Raw genomic sequence first — 19699 nt, forward strand, 5'->3', positions numbered from 1 at the left:
GCAAAAGAGAGATCCAGAGTGTTCTAGGAAAGCACGATCCAGGGAAGGAGGTGAAGTCTGAGCTAAGGCTTGATGGATCTTAAAAGCGGGATGGATTGCAGTCCTGGGAGAATTCACAGAAGGCTGTGGTATGTCCAGGGTAAGGGGAGGAGGTGGTGGGGTGGGTGGGGAAGTGGGAACTGAAGCAGGGCTAGAAAGAGAAAGTGGAGCCGGATTTGAGCAGGGCAATGACCTAGTCACAGCTATCTATGCCTCTGGAAGGCGATTTGGCCAGAACCCAAGTTGAAAGTACTGAAATCCACCCAGAGAGCTTCTCCTAAATTGTGGACTAATTGGTCTAACCAGGATTCCATTTTTGTCCTTGGAGCTGTTTCTTGCACTTGGGCATGGTGTAAAACAGAGGGAGTGATGTAGTGGGTTCTCTAACCGGCAACTTCAAAACACAGGTCCTCTTCTGCTTTTGCCTTCTTGTCCTGACTCCTCCCTTGGGGATGTGGAATTGAGATCAAAATACAATTCATATCCCCAGTCCCTAGTAGAGAGACTAGAATGGAACCTATGGGCTAATTGCAGTTGGGGGTCTTGTGTCTCACATTCCCACACTGCCCCCCAGTGACAGGACGACCCTACTACCTTGGTCAGACTCCTTCCATTACCTTCCTCTCCATTTTAATAACAAAAAAGAATGGCTGGTGAAGAGAACAGGAGATTCTGACCATCATCAAAGGTCTGGGCATCCATCTGGACTTGGACACAAAGTAGTGGCCCAGGAGGCCTGATCCGCCCCCTGCCTTACTGCTATACTAGAGCAGCATATGGAGAATAACATGCTCCTACTCTTCTACTTGCTGCTCCTTGGGCATGTGGAAACCCCTGCCTTCCATTTTCTTTTCTTCTGGTCTAGGGAATGACAAGTATAATAGGAGGGAAAAACAAACTTCAGAAGAAACTTAAAGTCTCCCAAGGGGTCCATGAACTTGGATGGGAAAAACTATAGCTTTATTTTTACCAAACTAACTGAAATTTAGCATTTCCCTCAATTCTGAGTTAAAAAAAAAATTATTCTGAGGAATAGGGCTATAGCTTTCACCAGACTACAAAAGGGATGCAGGATACAAAAAAGGCTAGAAGCTGACTGGAGAAACTCCAAAGGGAGCTGATAACCTTATGAATGTTTTGCTCCTTTAGAGAGGTCTAGAAAAAAAAACCTCAAACTTTTAAGACTTTGGCCCTTCTTGAATCCTCCCTTCAGTGTCCTGAAGAAAATGAAATCAAACTAGTTGTTTTGGTTCAATGTAGCTGCCCCCCCTCCTTTCCCAACTTATAACTTCAGCTAGAAAAATAGCAAGAAAGAAACACTAATACACTTTTTTCCTCTTTTTTCCCCTCTTTTCTTTTTTACTTACATTAAATACATTGGTAAATCAGCAGGTGCATTCTGTTACCACGATTGTTATTATATTTAGGGAAAGGGAGAAAAGACAAATGGTTTTTTGGAAGCAAAAAGTCTCAAAAAAAAAAACCCCATAAAAACAATTGATCAGGAAAAATAGGCAGAAAATTAAAAAACTCCCAAAGCTCAGTAAAGCTACAGTTTCACTGAGCCCAGAGGCAAGCAGAAAAAGTTGGATGGGTGGGATTGGAAGTAGTGGGAAGGCAGTAGACAAGCCAAAGCTAAGGCCAATCTTGTTCTGTGTATGTTTGTATGTATGGGGGAGAAGGGGAGATGGGAGGTAGAGAAGAGAATCTTCAGAGAAACAGACTCCAATCTCAAGGCAGAGATACTTTCATCCTAAGGAAGAGACACATAGATATGCAGAAGCCTAGTGATTCCTCTTGGTTCCCTAGATTCTTGGAAGAACAGTGGGTGTTTGGGTATTTGATGAATTGATAGCAACCTAAAAGTTAGGAAAAATAATCTACTAGGCCCCTGGGCAATTAAGGATGCTACTGGAAGAAGCTCAGTTGAAGGGCCCAAGATGGGCCAACCAGGTCTTGGGGTTATAAATTTCATAGCTTTTTTGGTACATGTATATATTTGAGGCAGGTAAGGCAGTTCAAGTGTCTGTAGGCCTAGAAAACAGGTAGGACTCCAAGCCTTGGGACCCAGAAGTCAGCCATGGTCCTGTATAGCTTTCTCCTAAATATCAGACCACCTTCCTAATAATGAACAAGAGGAAACCTGGAGCAATAATAATTTTCTACCTTCTTCTGGAATTTGCTCCCTCCCTTGCCAGTTTTCGCCAAATGCTCTAGGCCCAGGCCCCTTTCCACCTACCTTCACCTCAGAGATCTATACTCTGAATCCAGCAAGTGTTAATCCCTTTTGGTGGAGTAAAAGAAGAAACTCTTGACACCAGCCACTTCTGACACTGGCCAGAAGAGCAGCTGGTATGGTACGTACAGGGGCTACAGCTAGCTAGGACTTTGTGGCTTACAACACCCATGGAGAGAACAGGGTACAATGGAGGGGAGATGGGGCTTCACAGGCCGTATCTCCTAGGAATATTGTAAGGGATAAGATAGAATGACTTGTCATCCCTCTCAGGAGTGAGGTATCCAGGAATAAACCAAATAAGTAGGGGCAGGAGGTTAAGGTTAGGGATCCTTACAGAAGAACCTGTGACATGACGGACTGTACAGTGGGGAAGAGATCATCATACTTATTTACAGGGAAGTAGAAAAGGGTAGGGCATCAGAACAGGTGACTCCCCTTTGAGGGCAAGGTGGCCATCCCTTCCTCACCCCATACGCCTGCCTCTTGCCTGGGACGTGCCTTATTCTATCTTGGCCTGTGCTTCCCTGAGCACTCTCCAATCTCAGTCTCCCCACCAGTTCTTCAGTGTCATGGAATCAAGCACAATGAAGGGTTGTGGAGTGGACAAGGTAGAGAGGAATAAGAGTCTGGGGATAGGGCTGAGGAGGAGAAGGTTTGGCCTGGGTAGCTGTCACTGCCCTTTTTCACTCTCTGTATACAACCTCTCTTTCCATGGTGTGTTTAAAAACCCCATAAAATAAGCATCCCAAATAAAGCAACCATCAACTAAAGTGCAAACTGCAGCGAGACAGGGTTGGGAGAGGATGGGTGTCAGAAAACAATTCTATATGGATATCAATCAGAGGATGGGTATCAGAGACTGGTCCCTCCTCTAACTAGACCACAGCAGAGCCAAGAAAAAGGCACCCAATAACGGTTCTTTGGAAGACCCTGGGGCTGAATCACCATGGGGGAAGAGCCCCCAAAGGCAGAGGGGAAATAAAGGCAGAGAAAGTACTATAGAGCTCCTGAGGAGGGAGCCCCAAGCCTCTTCCTCTGCCCAGGTTAGCTAATTCCACAGGACCCTGCAACTTTTCTCCCTATATGCATCCTTCTCCAGAAGTTTCCCAATACCCACCCCGGGGCAGGGGAAGAAGATCTTGGACACTGCAGCTTTCTTCAAACGTGGGAAATCCCCATTATATAATGACAAAAAGAAGCCATTTCCCTGCAAGGACACCCACCCCCACCCCCACCCCCAGGTTACCAATGTGGATATGCTGTTAACTTCTTCTCAGATCTCAAGTTCACTTCTCCAACCCTGGGGAGATGGAACTTCAAGGTGGGGAAAGGGACCCAAACCAGTTATTGATGGAAAGCAAAAGGAGCAAGTGACAAAAATGTTATCTGAAGACATGGGGACAAAGGGTGGGAAGAGAAAGATAGATAAGTAGGTTATTGTCTTGCACCTATAATACAAAGTGAAGAAAGTTTGTTTTGGAAGGTAAGTTCCAGTGGGGAACAAACCACCCCCTTAAGCCCCAGGGCAGAGGGTGGGAGGCCGGTGGCAACAGCTGCCTGTTGTTGGTTGCTGAAGCATTAACAAGTGCCATGATGGAGCTGTTGGGAGGCGGCCTTTGGGAGCCAGGGCTCGGGCTGTGTGCTGAGGGGTGGGGACTGAAGTTATGTCTTAGCTCTCGTGATTGCTCCACACTCATTTGCTGCCAGCCACCCATCAGTTGCTACAACACTGGCTCTTGTTCTGCTGCGACTGCTCATGGAGATCCACTCCCCGGCTTCGGCCTGCTGTACCCCCCATGCTCTGAGGTTCACTCTTGGGCAATTTCTTAGCTAAAGACAAGAGACAGAGAGACAGAAAATAGATGACTTCATTTAAAATCTTAGGGGGGAGGGGACACCAGTCAAATTTTCTATGGAAATTTGAGCCCGAGATACTCCACTATCACTACAGTCAGAGGGTAAGGAGAAGGGGGCTGAGACTATAATTAAAAAGGAGAGACCAGAAACCACAATGGACTGCCTCTCCATCTGGCAGTTTCTGTCAAAGGCACACCAAGGAGTTTCTTTACCTAGCATCTGGAGAATAAGAGCTACTGCTATCTATCTATCTATCCCTGTATTTTAGGTTGGTGCTAATTGCCTTGGGACTAAGGAAAGGACACTTAGATTTTGGGTTATTTTGCCCTTACCTATTGCCAAGAAGAGGTCATTAACATTCATGGCTGTCTTGGCCGATGTCTCCATAAACAATAAGCTGTTGTCATCTGCATATGCCTGGGCCTCCTGCAAAGGATCAAGGTAAGGCATTTGGATACTCAGAAGGTAGAGAAAAAAAGGAAGGCTGCATTTCCAGTGCTGGATCAGGGTTCAGCAGTACCCATGGTTCCCTCCCTTAGCATAGAAGAATGTTATCTACAGGATTCAAAATTCATATTCTTGGGCAGGGAGATATTTTTAAAACCCAACAAGTATGAGAAAGGGAGAATGGATAACAAATTGGAAGATTTCGGGAATCTCAGATATTCAATTACCTGCTTTCTTTCTTTTCATATTGACACTCTTTATTTTCCCTTTAACCCTCTGTTCAGACACTTCCCAACAATTCAAAAATCTCCCAGTTCTTACAGGTGTTAGTCTGCTATGTTTGGCTCAATGCTAAAATGGGAAGAGAAGTATCCAGAGATAGAAGAGACCAGAGCAAACTGTCTTGGGGGAAAGTGAAGTCCTTGGGAAAGAACCCTCTGGGCCTCCTTACTTCATATTCCACCATGCGCTTGTTGGCCAAATCAGCCTTGTTTCCTGCCAGGGCAATGACAATGCTGGGACTGGCCTGTCGCTGTAGTTCCTTCACCCATGTCTTTGCTCGGGCAAAGGTTTCCTGGGGAAACAGAGGAAAGGGGAAAGGAGGTGCATTCTGAATTCCTCTGCCAATCCATTTCTCTCACCTTCCCAATTCCCCTCTTATATGAAGACTTTCTTCCCTGAAACCTGTTAGTGAGAATTTCTTGGTGTCTCCTCACAACTTATTTGTTTCATGGGATTTTACAGTATCAATAAGCTACTTCAAAAGTGCATGTCTTATTTTCCCATCTAAATTGCAACCTCAAAAACAGAGGAGAAAGAACAATACACATCAGAATTCTGGTTCTGACCCCTGCTAGCAACAAGGTTAGGCAAAGTCACTTAACCTTCCAAAGTCAGTTTTCTAATCTGTGAAATGGAGATAATATTTGAGTGTTAATTGTAAGCTGTAAACCACTTTTATTCTCTTATATTCTCCTATGGTACTTTATCCTAGACTCTGCCCATACAGATTAAAAATCTCCCTACCCAATTCTCAAGATTTCCAAAATCGGGAAACATTCTCTTCGATCAATCACTCACCTGGTTGGTGATATCATAGACCACAATAGCAGCCTGGGCACCCCGGTAGTACATAGGCGCCAAGCTGTGGTATCGTTCCTGTCCTGCTGTGTCCCAGATTTCAAACTTGACTGTTGTGTCATCAAGACAGACGGACTGTGTGAGGAAGGCGGCTGTGGAGAAAGAATGGGGTGGGGGAGGAAGAATAGAAAAAGCAGTAAAGAAGGGGTGACTGGGAAACCCTCTGCCCCCATTCCTTGCATATAGCAATTATGAGTGAAGGGACCATTTCAATTCAAGGAAAGACTAGGTTTTTTCTTCCCCAGCTTTGGAAAGTTTCTCAAGTGAGGTTCTGGAGAAATAGCAACCCCTCAAGGAGACGATTAAGTTCCTTCTGACCAGAAGTTTTAATAGACGGGAAAAGTAGCAATTCATGAACTACTAAGAGCAGTGGGGTGGGGAAGTAGACAAACTGATATAGCTCTATTTACATACCATTTTCCTCACAAAATTGATGAGGAATGAGTACTTGAGTTAGTCCATAAGCATTTATTAATTATCTACCATGTGTTAGGGTCTGTGTTAAGTGTTCAAGATAGAAAGGAAGGCAAAAGTCAGTCCCTGTCCTCGAGGAGCTCCTAATCTAATGGAGGAGACACTAAACAACTATATTCAAACAGGCTATGTACAGATTAAACTGGAGTTACCAGAGGGAAGGCACTAGAATGAAGAGGGATTGGGAAAAGGCTTCTTGTAGAAGGTAGGATTTTAGTTAGGTCTTTTTGAAGGATGAAGAGAGAAAATGTAGGAGGAAAGGAAGGAGGGGAGAGGAAAAGAAAAAATAAGAAGACTAGAACGGGGGTGAGTTAGAGTGAAGACCAGGTTATGATGGGCTATGAATACTAGATCACTTTGTATTTGATCCTGGAATAGACAGAGAGCCACTGGTGTTGAGTAGGTGTGAAGTGTGGAGTGATCTTGTGTCAAGATCCTTCTACTTCCAACCACAGATTACAGGTAGAGAGAAAAAAATTTTTTTAATTTTCTTCAAAGAACATCAAGCCTTAAGCCATAAATGGCTAATTAGATTTTTAAGCTGGAGAACAGGCCCAGCCATCTCAAGATGTTTATTCAGTAAAGCACTTAATAAATGCTTTTACATGTATTCATTCATTCGACCCTACAGAGAGCTGGGGTGTGGCAGTCCAGGCTAGTCAGAAAGGGCCCTAGATATTCTACCAAGGGCCTCCACCTAACACTCACCTCCAATGGTGCTCTCCTGGTATTCATGGAATTGCCCCTTGACAAAGCGCAGCACTAAGCTAGACTTGCCTACTGCAGACTCCCCCAGCAGGACAAGTTTGAATTGACAGATCTTGCTGGCCTGGGGCTGGCCATTGGGCCGAGCTGTGCCTCTGCTTGTCATGGTCAAAGATTAGGGTAGGATGGGGTAGGGGTGGGGAAGGGGGGGAGGGGAAGGGGTCTTCCCAGCTTCTCAGCAGTCCTGCAAAAGAAATTAGGTAGTTACATTGTAGACCCATTCTAACCACCCTCTTTAAGAAAAGGATAGATTCATCTTTTACTTGTCACCAAAATTATAATGGCAATTCAAAATTATGCAGTATTTATTATGTAAAGCAGTTCCTTCACAAATGTCCTGTGAAGTTGGTAGTAAAAATATTATTTCCATTTATCTATGAGAAAATTGAGTTTAAGTGACTTGTCAAAAGTTGCAAAGTTGGTAAGCGGTAGACACAGGACTCCAATTTTCTGACCACAAATCCAACACTTTTCCCACCACAGCACATTTCCTCTCTACCAAAGAGAAAATATCTGAAATCCGAGATCATGAGATAAACAAAAATATAACAAGAAATCTCTATATAATAAAACTCAATTCTACGCTCCCTCAAGCCCCCAAAACAAATCCCTCCCCAAAAACATAACCCTTCCCCCAACTGACATTTCTATCAACAAGAGAGTAGACATGTAAAAGGTTAATAGGTTAGAGAAAAATCCTACCCCTTATTAATTTTTCCTGAGATTTTATTATCTGCAAGAACCCTTTTTTGATTCCACATAAACCATTTTGGGCCGAAACCCTAATCAGTCTGGAGAAAACCCAATTCTACCCTGGCATATCCCCAGGTATTTCTTGGTACCTTGGTTCAGGCTTTTGAATTGCCCCCCAGGGATGGGGTGGAGCTTTCTCTGATGAGTGGTTATGACTCCTTAAACAGTATGGGTATGGCTTCTAGTCCCTAAGCCCCTCACACCTGTCCAGGTTTTTTTTTTTTAAAATAAAAGGTCATTTCTAATAATCCCAACCAGACCACTGTCTTTTCCAGTTGTATTCTAATTCTTCAAATACAGGTTAGAGAGAACTGTCAAATTACTCAGCAGAACAACTACTTTTGGTGAAGTGGAAGATGCAATGTAAAAATAATTGCAGAGTTAAGTTTTATCACACATGAGTCAGTAAACCCTCCCAACTGTATCACTCATAGCTGTTTTCCTGGTGCCTAGGGACTAGATTACACTCTCCATTCCATGTGGGCCTGGCAACCACAACCCCAAGCTGAGGGTAGGGGGAGAGGTATGTCAAAGGGTTTACCTCTGGCTTCCGGCCAACTATATGTTAAGAGGTCACTTGGAAGATGGAAAGGTTCCCTTCACTTACCCAACAATCAAATCACACTATGTTCTATTCCCCAAATATGTTTAGAGGTTTTCTAATTCTGAGACCCTGTTCTTACTTTATTTCTCTATATGAAATGCCTTCCCTCTCTCATTCCCATCTCCCAAATTCCTACCCACCCTTTAAGCCCCATCACAAGATCAATCAACATGCATCTGCTAAAATGCCTACTATGTGCCAGCCAGTGTGCTAAGTATTCCTGATGATAAAGACAAAAGTGAAAATAGTCCTTGCCTTCAAGGAGTTTACATCTAGATATCAATCAACAAGTCTCCATTAAGCTTCCACATAGTAGGCATTATTCTAGTCCTAGGATTACCAAGTTAGAAGTTTAACAGTCCCTGATCCCAAGTTTACACTCACCCCACAGAGGAAGACAACCTGTGTGCATACATGCCTACAGAAAATATACAAGACAAATGTAAGTTCTAAGAGGAAGGAAGGGAGGCAGGAAGGGCTCCAACAGAGGAAGGAGGGGATGAGAGGAAGGAATAACCAGCAGATCAGTACAGCCGCAGGGAGTCTGCTTTGCAAGGAATGATGGGTAAGAATAGAAAGGGAGGAAGGGGCCTGGGTGTGAAGGTTTAAATACTAAAAATAAGAATTTATATTTTATTCTAGAGATAAACACTGAAGTTTGGTGGGTGGGGATGCTAGAAATCTGATCCGGTGGCTGTGTAGACAATGGACTGGGGTGTGAAGGACTAGAAGATGAAAGCCTCCACTAGGATGGTGGTTGTGTGAATGGACAGAAAGGGATGATTGCAAGAACTGTTCTGGAGACAGACATGACAAGCTCTGGCAAATAACGGGCTAGTAAGGGTAAAAGGAATGTGAGGTTATGAATTCAATAACTGTAGTTGCAAATCTGGGTGATTGTAAGGACAATATTACCTTAGGTAGCAATAAGGTACTTTGGAAGAGGGATGGGGTTGAGAGGGATAAACCCAAGAGACTCTCTAGCAGGAGGGCTCAACAGTGTTAGAGGTTGAAGAGAAGTAAGGAAGAGTGAAGCCTGAGCAAAGCCATTAGATTTGGCAATGAAGAGATGTTGGTGACATTGGAAAGAACAGCTTCAGTTGAGTGATGAGACTGGAATCCAAAATGTGGAAAAATGTAGATGAAAATGAGAGATGAGTTATGTAGTGGCACCCAGGAGATAGTCTTTTCAAGAAATTTGGCTAAGAAAGGGATGAGAGATATAAGATGATAGCTTTCAGGTAAGGGCAGGGCTTTAAGGATCAAGACAACCTAAAATGTATCTTTAGATTTCTGAATAGAAACCAGTAGATAAGGAAAGATTACAGATGAGATAGTGAAGGCAACTCTATATGAAGGCAGATGGGAAGAGATGATGGGATCAAAGGCAGGTGTTCATATCAGAGATAAGAATAAAGGAGAAAATAGTGAGAAGGAAGTCAAAAAATTGAGAGAACAGATATATAAAAAATATAAAGTCAAAATAAAGTGAAAATTTTTTCAGGGGAGAAGCTGGAAAGAATCAGCAAAGGCTTCTTGGAGGAGGTGGGTAACAGTTAAGCTAAATTCTGAAGCAGGATGCTATTGGTTTTAAGGGGTCAGTGAGGAGGGAGGGCATGCTAGATGTGGGGGAGAGTTTGTACAAAGGCACAGAGCTGAGAAATGGAATGTTATCTGTGAATTATACAAGTAGAACAAAAACCCCTTAATGAAGCTTTCCCCATCTTTCCCTAATAGGAAGTTTTCCAGATTCAGCATTTATCTCTCTCTTATGAACTGAAAACATTAAACTCTTTAAATTCTTTAAAGGTAGGAACAGTCCTATTCCTCTTCTATACTCAGGAAATAGTAGAAAAGTACCGTTGAGTACAAGATTGACTCCAAACTCACACCCAGTCTTCCTGGAGTAATTGGGTAAATCAGTCGAGAGGCAGGATTCTGTCAACTCCCTCAAGTACTATTCCTGGTCCCAGGATTTGGGAAATGATAAAGCACATCAATGGCAATAGTAAAGAACCCCTCCCCCCACCCCACCCCACTGAAAGTCAATCAATGATCCCTGGTCAATAGGTTCCATTTATTCCTAAAGGATGAAAGCAATTCCACAACTATATTCTGTAAGGATACTAAGTTTAAGTGAGTCTACTTTTATTTATTTATTTATTTATTTTTTTAAACCCTTACCTTCCCTCTTGGAGTCAATAATGTGTATTGGCTCCAAGGCAGAAGAGTGGTAAGGGCTAGGCAATGGGGGTCAAGTGACTTGCCCAGGGTCACACAACTGGGAAGTGTCTGAGGTCACATTTGAACCTAGGACTTCCCATCTCTAGGCCTGGCTCTCAATCCACTGAGCTACCCTGCTGCCCCCATGAGTCTACTTTTAAAAAAGGAAAACCTAAATTTATCTGATTTGAGTGTCAAGAGAATTAAGAAAAGATGGGATTCATATGCTGTTAGGAAGAGAGGATGATATTCCATTTGTTCCTCTGAAGCCCAGTCTCTGTATGACAACGAGATCTACTATCACTCAGAGATCAGCCCAACTTTTTACACTTAATCAAAACCATACTGCTCAGATTATAGCGTCAGGCAGGCAGAGAGCTCACTGACTTCAGATAAAAATGCTGTGCTTTCAACTGTTACCTATACTAATATTCTCTGTCACAGAATCCTGGTGATGGAAGCAAGCTCAGAGGCCATCCAGTCCAACTAGAAACTAAATGAAGTAATGAAGCTATCTAGCTGAAAGCAGAGAACAAAATTTCAGAAGAATCAAAATTCCAGGTGACCTGGAAAGGATCAGGAATATCTGTGGAAGGTATAAATAGGCTACAATGTCCAAAAAAGGAAAAACAAAACACCATTGAGGACATGTGTTCAGAAAAGGAGGGAGGTACGCCATGTAGTAGCATAAGGGATAAATGGACAGCCTCAGTGCTACATTAGAACCAGAGGAAAGCTTCCCTTTAGTCGGCTGAGGTAGACTATCTATACAAGGTGATAGTCTCACTGTTCCACATTAATGAAGATGCTTGGAGTTCTTTCTTGGATGAAAGGCTCAAAGCTATATACAATTAGGAAGAAAAGCTCATCAGGCAGAGAAAGAAAGGGAAGAGAAGAGAAGGGAAGGGAAGGGAAGGGAAGGGAAGGGAAGGGAAGGGGGAAGGGGGAAGGGGGAAGGGGAGGGAAGGGAATGAGTGGGGGAGAAGAAAGAGGAGAAGGTATGGCACAGAGCTCCTGGCACAGAGAGATACAAAATATCAATACATGAGTGACACTCCTTATTCTCTTCAAAAACTTAAGATGGGAATTTTTCCAAGGTTCTGTCCTTTACCCTCTTCTCTCTTCACACTCTCTTCTCTGGCAATCTATTTGTTCCCAGAACTTAACCATCAGCTCTGCAGATAATTCTCCCAAATCTCTCCCCATACCCTTGCCCTCTCTTCTGGGCTCCAGGCTCCCATTTTCTTTGTATATATTCCAAGAGCACCTCCATATCAACTTATCCACCACAGGATGGATGATAACCTGGAGCTGCTCTATTATAGTGGAGATTTCTTTTGGGTATAGAGTGCCCAAAAGATGGCTGCTAAGGTCTTTCTAACTCTAAAATCTGTGATATACAAAAAAGAAAGAAAAAAAAAGCATTTTATCTTTCCCCTCAAAGTAGCTTCTTATTTTGACCTTATTATTTTTTTCAGTGCCACCCATTCCCTCATGTTTGAAACCATAATAAGATAATCTTTGACTGTTCTTCCTCCCTCGATTCACATGGTCAGTTATCTACTCCCGTTAATTCTATATAAATATGTCTTGTATCTGTCATCTTTTCTCCACTCCACTGACACCACATGGCCTGGACTACCTGCAGAAGTCCCCTAACAAGTCTTTCTACTTCCATGCTCTACTCTACTTTCCTCCTCAATAATCTATCATTCACAAAAATGACACACTACCAGCCTGTTGAACTGAATACTCTAAAGATCTAGTTAGGTTACTCCTCTGCTCACTAATGTTTATGAGTCAGGTTCAAGCTCCTTTAACTGACATCAAAAGACCTCCACAATCTGGCACCATGCTACTTTCCTAGACTTATTTCATACTCTTTCTCTCTATAAACTCTAAGATCTTGATGAACTGGACTACCCAAAGTCTCTACCTGCCCAATACTTTTCTGCCTTTGCTAGACTTCCCTATGCACTGAATTTCCTACCTCGCCACCAATTCCTACTCATCCTTTAAAGTTTAATTCAGATTCTACTTTCTGCACAAAAGCTGATCATGACCTCCCAACTTCACCCAGAACTGTCTGTACCTTTGATATTAATTTATACATTTTCTATTATAGTCATTTGTGTGTGCTGTATGTGCATCTCCAAGAGGTGCCCTCTTGTCTTAGAATTAATACTACTGGTTCCAAATGAAGGGATGCCCTTCAATTGGGGATTGGCTGAATAAATTGTGGCATATGTTGGTGATGGAATACTATTGTGCTCAAAGGAATAACAAACTGGAGGAATTCCATGGGGACTGGAACAACCTCCAGGAAGTGATGCAGAGTGAGAGGAGCAGAACCAGGAGAACATTGTACACAGAGACTAATACACTGTGGTACAAGAGAACGTAATGGACTTCTCTACTAGCAGCAATGCAGTGATCCTGAACAACCCGGAGGGATCTAAGAGAAAGAACACTATCCACATTCCAAGGAAAAACTGTGGGAGTAGAAACACAGAAGAAAAACAACTGCTTGGGTACATGGGTTGAGGGGATATGGCTGTGGAGGGAGACTCTAAATGATCATCCCAATGCAAAAACCAATAACATGGAAATAGGTTCTGATCAAGGACACATGTAATACCCAATGAAATTGCGCATCGGCTGTAGGAAGGGTGGGGGGAGGGGAGGGAAGGAAATAATGTGATTCTTGTAACCAAGGAATAATGTTCTAAATTGACTAAATAAATTAATTTTAAAAAATAAAAGAAAAAATACTACTGGTTCCAAGGGAGAAGAGCAGTAAGGGCTAGGCAACTGGGGGCAAGTGACTTCTCCAAGGTCACAGAGCTAGGAAGTATTTGGGGCCAGATTTGAACCTAGGGCCTCCTAATTCTAGGCCTGGCTCTCTGTCCCCTAAGCCACCTGGCTAATCCAGTCCTGGTATTCTGACTAGAGCCCTCCAAGTCTAGCCAAACTCCTGTGAATACATCAGATAATATAATAACACTTCCCTTCATTTTACAAATGAGAAAATTGAGGAATAGATGCCATTTGACTTGCCCAAATCACAAAGGGACAGAGAGAAATGGAAACCCAAGGTAAGTAAGTTCTCTTTCAACAAGATGATCCTGCCTCTCAGAGTAGCCAAATTTGCTCAACTTTGGAGAGAACTCAAGAGATAAGAACAAGGACAAAGCCTTAAATCCAACTTGGGCATAGACCTGTTCTACAATTTCCTTGGGAACTGCTGAGACCAACCTTTTTATAAGAAACAGGGAATCACCTCCTCGGGAGTCTATCTATCCAATCTGAACAGGAAGAGGCAACTATATCTATTGGGTAGAGATGATATGCCCCAGGTCATTTAATCATTCAATGGTTTAAATGGCATTTATATCACATCTACTCCCATCAATATCTCCTCCAAAGATAAGCAACATCCTTATCTCTTATCTTCAAGGTGATGCAAACTTTCTAATGCGGAGAAAACAGAAGCAATCTTGCTTTTCTCGATCACCCTATTCATTATCTTCTCTTCCAGGAAAGCTAATAATACTGCTGAGATGGGCTCTTTCCTATCAGAGACCCCCAACTTTATTGTCTATATGCCTCAGGAGCCCCCTGGGATAGAATTCCCCCTCTTTCACCAGTCTGTGGGACTTGACTCACAGCACATTACAATAACTCACATGGGCTAACTGTGCTTCCTGTAACCCGTTAACTTACAACTCATATGTCCTAATCACACCAAATATGTGGTCGTCTTAACCTCAGTACTAGGATGATTATATAATTTTAAATAATTCTTTTAATGGAAAAACAAAAACAAGGTCTTCAAATGTTCAAAAAACATTCTCAATTGCTACATGAGTGGCCAGAAAGTTTGGAGTTATTACCCATTATGAATCCCTGAAGAGGTGTCAGACACAATTGTCATATAAGAGCCAGAAAGGACTCAAAGAAAATTCTGGGCAGAAATCACAACTTGGCTCAAATATTAGTTATACACTTTCCTCACCTGGGCTGCCCTTTGCTCAGTTCAGTCACTGGTCATGCTCATGATCTCATCTTTTCTCAGATCCTGGGGGAAGGAGTTGGGAGGAGTGGGTTGTGGCATATGAAGACTTTAATAAATGTTAATCAAATGAATTATGGCATCTGTCCTCCCACAGGGCTGCTCCATTTTCAACCTCTTTGAGACTCAGTTTCCTCATCTGCAAAAATGGAGATGACACTTATACAACCTACCTCAAAGGGTGGTTGTGAAGAAAGTGTTTGCAAAGCACTATATAAAAGTGAGTTATATTATTATGGCTCAACGTATAGCAGTTGACCAAAATATGGTTCTGAATTTGTCAGATTAAGCTCATTGCCCCCACCTCTGTGCCTGACCCTTAGGACCTAGACCCAAACAGAGAAGACAAAGGAAGAGAGAACCCAAAGGCAAATTAAGGGACATAAAATATTTTCAAAGCCCCAGGAAAGACTTCTACCTACCAAAATACTTCTAGAACCAATGTTAGAATTTCTTCCTTTCCTTCTTTAGCTTAAAGTTTTGACCCAATTATAAAACATGTTTAATGGGGCATGAGTGAGTATATATGTGTATAAGGGAAAGAGAGAGAAATGAAGGGGGGAGAGCATGAAAACACTTTATGCTGCTGCTTACATCACACAATCTCAGAGTTGGAAAGAAACTTTGGAAGCCATCTAGTCCAAATCACCTGTGAACAAGAATCTTTTACAATATTCGTCATTAAAGATTCAAGACTCAGAATAAGATGTTCATTTTTCGATGTGACCAATGGGAGATTTTGTTTTGCTTGACAAAGCACATTTGTTACAAAGGTTTTGTTTTTCAATTTGGAGGAGGTGGAGGAAGAGAAAACTAATGTTTACTCACTGAAAAAAGAGAAGCCTTTTAAAACCCCAGTATCCGCATCAAGTGGTCATCCAGCATCAGTTAGACGACCACCAAATGAAAGGGAACATTTTACTTCCTGATACATTCTTAACAAAACTTTGGATTCTTTCCTGAAAGTAGGTTTCTATAAGGGGAAGAATATAAGACTTTTTTAAACATGTAAATATGAATTACAAAAAGGACTTAGTTTTGAGCCCCTCAGAAGGAACTTTGTTCCATGGCTTCTGGTAACCAAATTCTTCCCCCTCAGAAAGGATTTTATTTAAGGTCACTGACATTCCTCATCTGGAGTACTGTGTTCAATTTGGGTACCACGGTTTAAGGAAAATGACAGGCTGAAGTATGTCCAAAAGCCAACTATGACAGTAAAGGGCCTTAAGTCCACAACTTAGGAGATCAGTTGAAGGAACTGGGAAATGTTTAGCTTAGAGAAGATATGACTCCGAGGTGGACTGTTAAAAGAGCTATCATGTGGAGGAAAGATTACACTTGTTCTGATAGCTAAGAGGATGGGATAGAGAGTATATGTCAAAGTTACAAAGAGGCAAAATTGGGCTTGATTTCTGGAAGAACTTTCTAACAATTATAGCTATTTAAAAATGGAATTGCCTGGGGGCAGCTGGGTAGCTCAGTGGATTGAGAGCCAGGCCTAGAGATGGGAGGTCCTAGGTTCAAATCTGGCTTCAGACACTTCCCAGCTGTGTGACCCTGGGCAAGTCACTTGACCCCCATTGCCTAGCCCTTACTACTCTTCTGCCTTGGAACCAATACACACAGTATTGATTCCAAGATAAGGTAAGGGTTTATTCTTTGAAAGGTGGTATTTACTCCTTGGAGGTATTTAAGCAGAGGCTATTATAGTCTCTAATTAGGTATTTCATAATGGAGATTCCTTTCCTGTGTAAGTTGAATTAGCCTGCCACTGAGGTCCCTTCCAAATCTCAGATTCTGTGACTTGGATAATAATGAAATGATTATCAAAAATGTGTAAATCAGATGGGAGGTCCTAGAATAAAATCTGGCCTCATACACTTCCCAGCTGTGTGACCCTGGGCAAGTCACTTAACCCCCATTGCCTAGCACTTACCGCTCTTCTGCCTTGGAACCAATACACAGTATTGATTCCAAGAGGGAAGGTTTAAAAAAAAAAAGTGTAAATCATACAAATCTGCTTGGATGACAGGATCAGGAAAGAATAAAGAAGACCTAGAGTGATGGGCTGGCTTTTTAATGTGATGAAATTTAAGAGAGATCAAAATAAAATACCCAAAGCTGAGCCAGTGTAGCAGAGTGGTAAGCCAACTTCAAAATAAGGAAATCCAGGGGTCAAGTCAGACCTCAGACATATACTGAACTGTATGATTTAAAACAACTCACTATGTTGCAGAATGCCTGATCGGTATTAGTAGAAGCAATTAATTTCCTTACTAGATGTTCCCTATATAAATAAAATCACTTGTTCTAATTGTATAGGATGGGAAAGTATGCATACAGAATACTTCATGTGAAAGAGATCTGGGTGTTTCAGAAGACTTTAAATTTAATATGAGTCTACAGTGTGTTATAGCAGCCAAAAAAGCTAATGGAATCTTATGCTTCTGGTAATGTAAGTCTATGTTCAAAGTGAGGAGGCAATATGCCCTAGTTGGAATAAAATCTGAAGTATTAGGTTCAGGTTTCCACAACACATTTTAGGAAAAAAGGTGGAACCCATCACAGCAGCCCAAGTAGGATGGAGAAAAGACCAAATTTTGACTCAATAATAAGGAAACATTTCCTAACATGTCCAAAAATGGAGAAGACTGCCTCTAAAAACAGTGAACTCCTTTATCACTGGAGGTCTTTCAGCTGAAGCAGAATAATATTTTGGGGGTATTATCATGGAATATTTCTACTCAGGTACAAATTAAACTAGATGACCTCAGCAGTTCCTTCCAACACAGATTCTATGATTGTGTGACAATCTGTGGGCTGGTCCACAAAAGTAGAACCCCAGGGAAAGAGAAAAGGATCAACATAACCAATGATGGGAAATAAAATGGGGAAGAATGGCACATAAGAAACACTGGCTACCTCACAAGTTTTTATAGAGCTGGTTCTTCAGGAGAGAGATTAGGAACTCTGGAAAGGCAAGGACCTGGATCTTAAAAGGAATGATGACCAGGAACTTCCCAATACAAATAAAACAAGCTCAATTCACAAGCAAAGTAGCTCAAATAGTACTGTGGAATCTAGATGGAAATCAGTTGTGGTATCAGGGAGACTAAGAGTCTTATTAAAGTCACTGGTGAAACTGTCAAGGCATAGACCAAGGAGTGTAAAACTTGATTAACTCATATACTGGAGTAAGGAAAGGGCAATCCTAAAGATCATATGGCATTTAGAGACCCCAAAACAAAAGATAAAAGGTCTCAGATTTCTCAATGGAGAACAAACCTCCCCAGTCCCGCCTAAGCAAAATACCAAATTACATGGCCAATCCCAGTTTGAGAAGGCATTTTGGCAATCTGATTGGGAAGAATGTTCTAAATTGCCTAATTTCAATCTGTAGAAAGATATGTTGATGGGGAAATTATACCTAGAACATCAGGCAATGTGACCATTAACAGAGAACCTATCTGCTTGAACAGCTGCAAAGGCAAAGTGAACAAAGTGTCTACCCAAGGAGGCAAGAGGGACAGGGGTAAAAGGAAATATAATAGTGATGATCAATCACTGAAGAGTGACTAAAACAGGCATACCAAAAAAAAAAAAAGATGATTATGTGGAACAGGTTAGGTGGGAGAGGGTAGGCAAGGCTCCACAACCTTTAAGTGATTGGGCTGGGACTATGGAGAGAACCAATGTGATCTGAGGTGCTTTGACATCTTTCATCTTTTTCAGGGTGAAACATCGATGGGAAAATGTAATAATAAAAGGCAAATTTGGAATAATAAAAATGCTCAAGGGGAAAAACCTGACAGGCCTCCAACCTTTATCACTCTAGGTTAACCTCTCAAGAAGTCAATAATAGAACTGGGGCTTTGCTAGGTGGGGGGTCTTTGAGGAAACAACAGGGCCTTTCATCTCTGGCTCTGCAACCTATCTGCCATCTCCTCCAAACCCTACAGGTGCTGCAACAGTCCAATATCAGTTTCCAATAATAAAGAAACCAGGTCCATTTGTGACAAGTAGCTGAGGACAGACAAGACAATCTCCTGAACAGAATTTTTCCACTCTAAGTCAAATCTTCTTCAGAGAAACCTCATTCAAGTTTCTCTGAAAAGAGTTGGTCCACCCAACTCTATCACTGGCTGAGAAAGCCCAGAGTTCTACAACTGAAAGTTTCATCTAACTCTGATTAGGGAAGTCTCCAAGCACCTTTCTAAGATGATTAATATTTCTGCATTCTCCACTTTTCAGTACAGGGGCAGAGTGCCAAACCCTACCTTTTATTATACAGTTAGGTGGGAATGAAGCTAACCAATTCCCCCCAAACCAACTTTCCAGCTTCCTCACAAATGAAATTCTCAGGGACACAGAAAATAGGAAAGACAAATAAGTATTCCACTCGATTATACTTCATGGGGGGGGTGGGGGGAGGAACCGAGTATGGAGCTGTCACGAACCAGAAAACAAACAAAAAACCCTCCAAATTTCATAACACGCTGATTTCTATTACTTCTGCTCCCTAATTTATGGATGTCAAGTATCTCTGACCTCACTCTCTCCAATAGTGGAGTCACTCAAAAAGAAGAATTTCTTGCCTCTTGAAATCTACAGTTCCTTAACTGAATCTGAAGTCTGTATCAAATTTAACTTTTCCATTCATATATATAAAGCTCACTTTTTGACCGTAACTCTTCATACTGAGTCCAAATCTTCTGCTTAACTCCTTTAATTACTACTCAAAAGTTCTACGTCACTCTCCCCTTTCCCCTTCTAGGACCTTCTTTTTCAAGTGGGTGCCAATATCACCCACCTAAGAATCCCTCAAGGATCCTCACGATTCATCTTTATTCCCAATCACTAAGTGGTTCCCAAGCAGTCCATTCTCAATTACCCCCTCACCTTCTTATTGCAGCCCATTAGGCTGTCAGGTGTGACCCCTCCACTCCCACCTACATTGGAGCCCTACAAATAGGCATTATTTCATCCACTCCCTTAACCCTTTCTCTCCAGGGCCCAGATCTAGTTCGCCCTCTTAGCCAACCCCCGCCCCAAGTAAACCCCTTTAGCCTGCAAAGCCCAGCCCCCC

At 42.2% G+C, this 19699-nt stretch overlaps 2 protein-coding genes and 1 long non-coding RNA gene across 4 annotated transcripts in view; 1 reads left to right on the forward strand and 2 right to left on the reverse strand.

The window, feature by feature from the left end:
* Positions 1-13310, forward strand: LOC130454358 (uncharacterized). The gene is made up of 2 exons (XR_008912009.1): positions 1-128; positions 10986-13310. It is a non-coding gene; the product is annotated as an uncharacterized LOC130454358 (long non-coding RNA).
* Positions 1368-7067, reverse strand: RAB5B (RAB5B, member RAS oncogene family). Its single transcript, XM_056797942.1, has 5 exons — positions 6905-7067; positions 5663-5814; positions 5034-5156; positions 4468-4561; positions 1368-4108 (listed from the first exon to the last, which is right to left on the reverse strand). The coding sequence occupies exons 1-5, from the start codon at positions 7065-7067 to the stop codon at positions 3993-3995; spliced, it is 648 nt and encodes a 215-aa protein (XP_056653920.1). The 3' UTR covers positions 1368-3992.
* CDK2 (cyclin dependent kinase 2) overlaps positions 7010-19699 on the reverse strand; it is a 21325-nt gene continuing 8635 nt past the window's right edge. Inside the window, exon 8 of one of the 2 annotated variants that reach the window (XM_056797939.1) lies at positions 7010-7145. In XM_056797939.1, coding sequence (XP_056653917.1) covers positions 7137-7145 — 9 coding nt within the window. In that variant the 3' untranslated portion in view covers positions 7010-7136. Of the gene's footprint in view, positions 7146-14613; positions 14753-19699 lie in introns of those variants that run through there. The other variant, XM_056797937.1, reaches the window with a different exon arrangement.

Source organism: Monodelphis domestica, chromosome 5, assembly GCF_027887165.1.
Source record: "Monodelphis domestica isolate mMonDom1 chromosome 5, mMonDom1.pri, whole genome shotgun sequence".
Lineage (NCBI taxonomy): Eukaryota > Metazoa > Chordata > Mammalia > Didelphimorphia > Didelphidae > Monodelphis > Monodelphis domestica.

What these genes read in the sequence shown, in the direction of transcription:
- RAB5B (XM_056797942.1), bottom strand. Translation starts at nt 7,067, where the DNA reads ATGACAAGCAGAGGCACAGCTCGGCCCAATGGCCAGCCCCAGGCCAGC. An exon ending in TCTATGATATCACCAACCAG is followed by an intron (nt 5,157 to 5,662) that starts GTGAGTGATTGA and finishes CTGTTTCCCCAG; the next exon opens with GAAACCTTTGCCCGAGCAAA. An exon ending in TGACCTCTTCTTGGCAATAG is followed by an intron (nt 4,109 to 4,467) that starts GTAAGGGCAAAA and finishes TCTTGTCTTTAG; the next exon opens with CTAAGAAATTGCCCAAGAGT.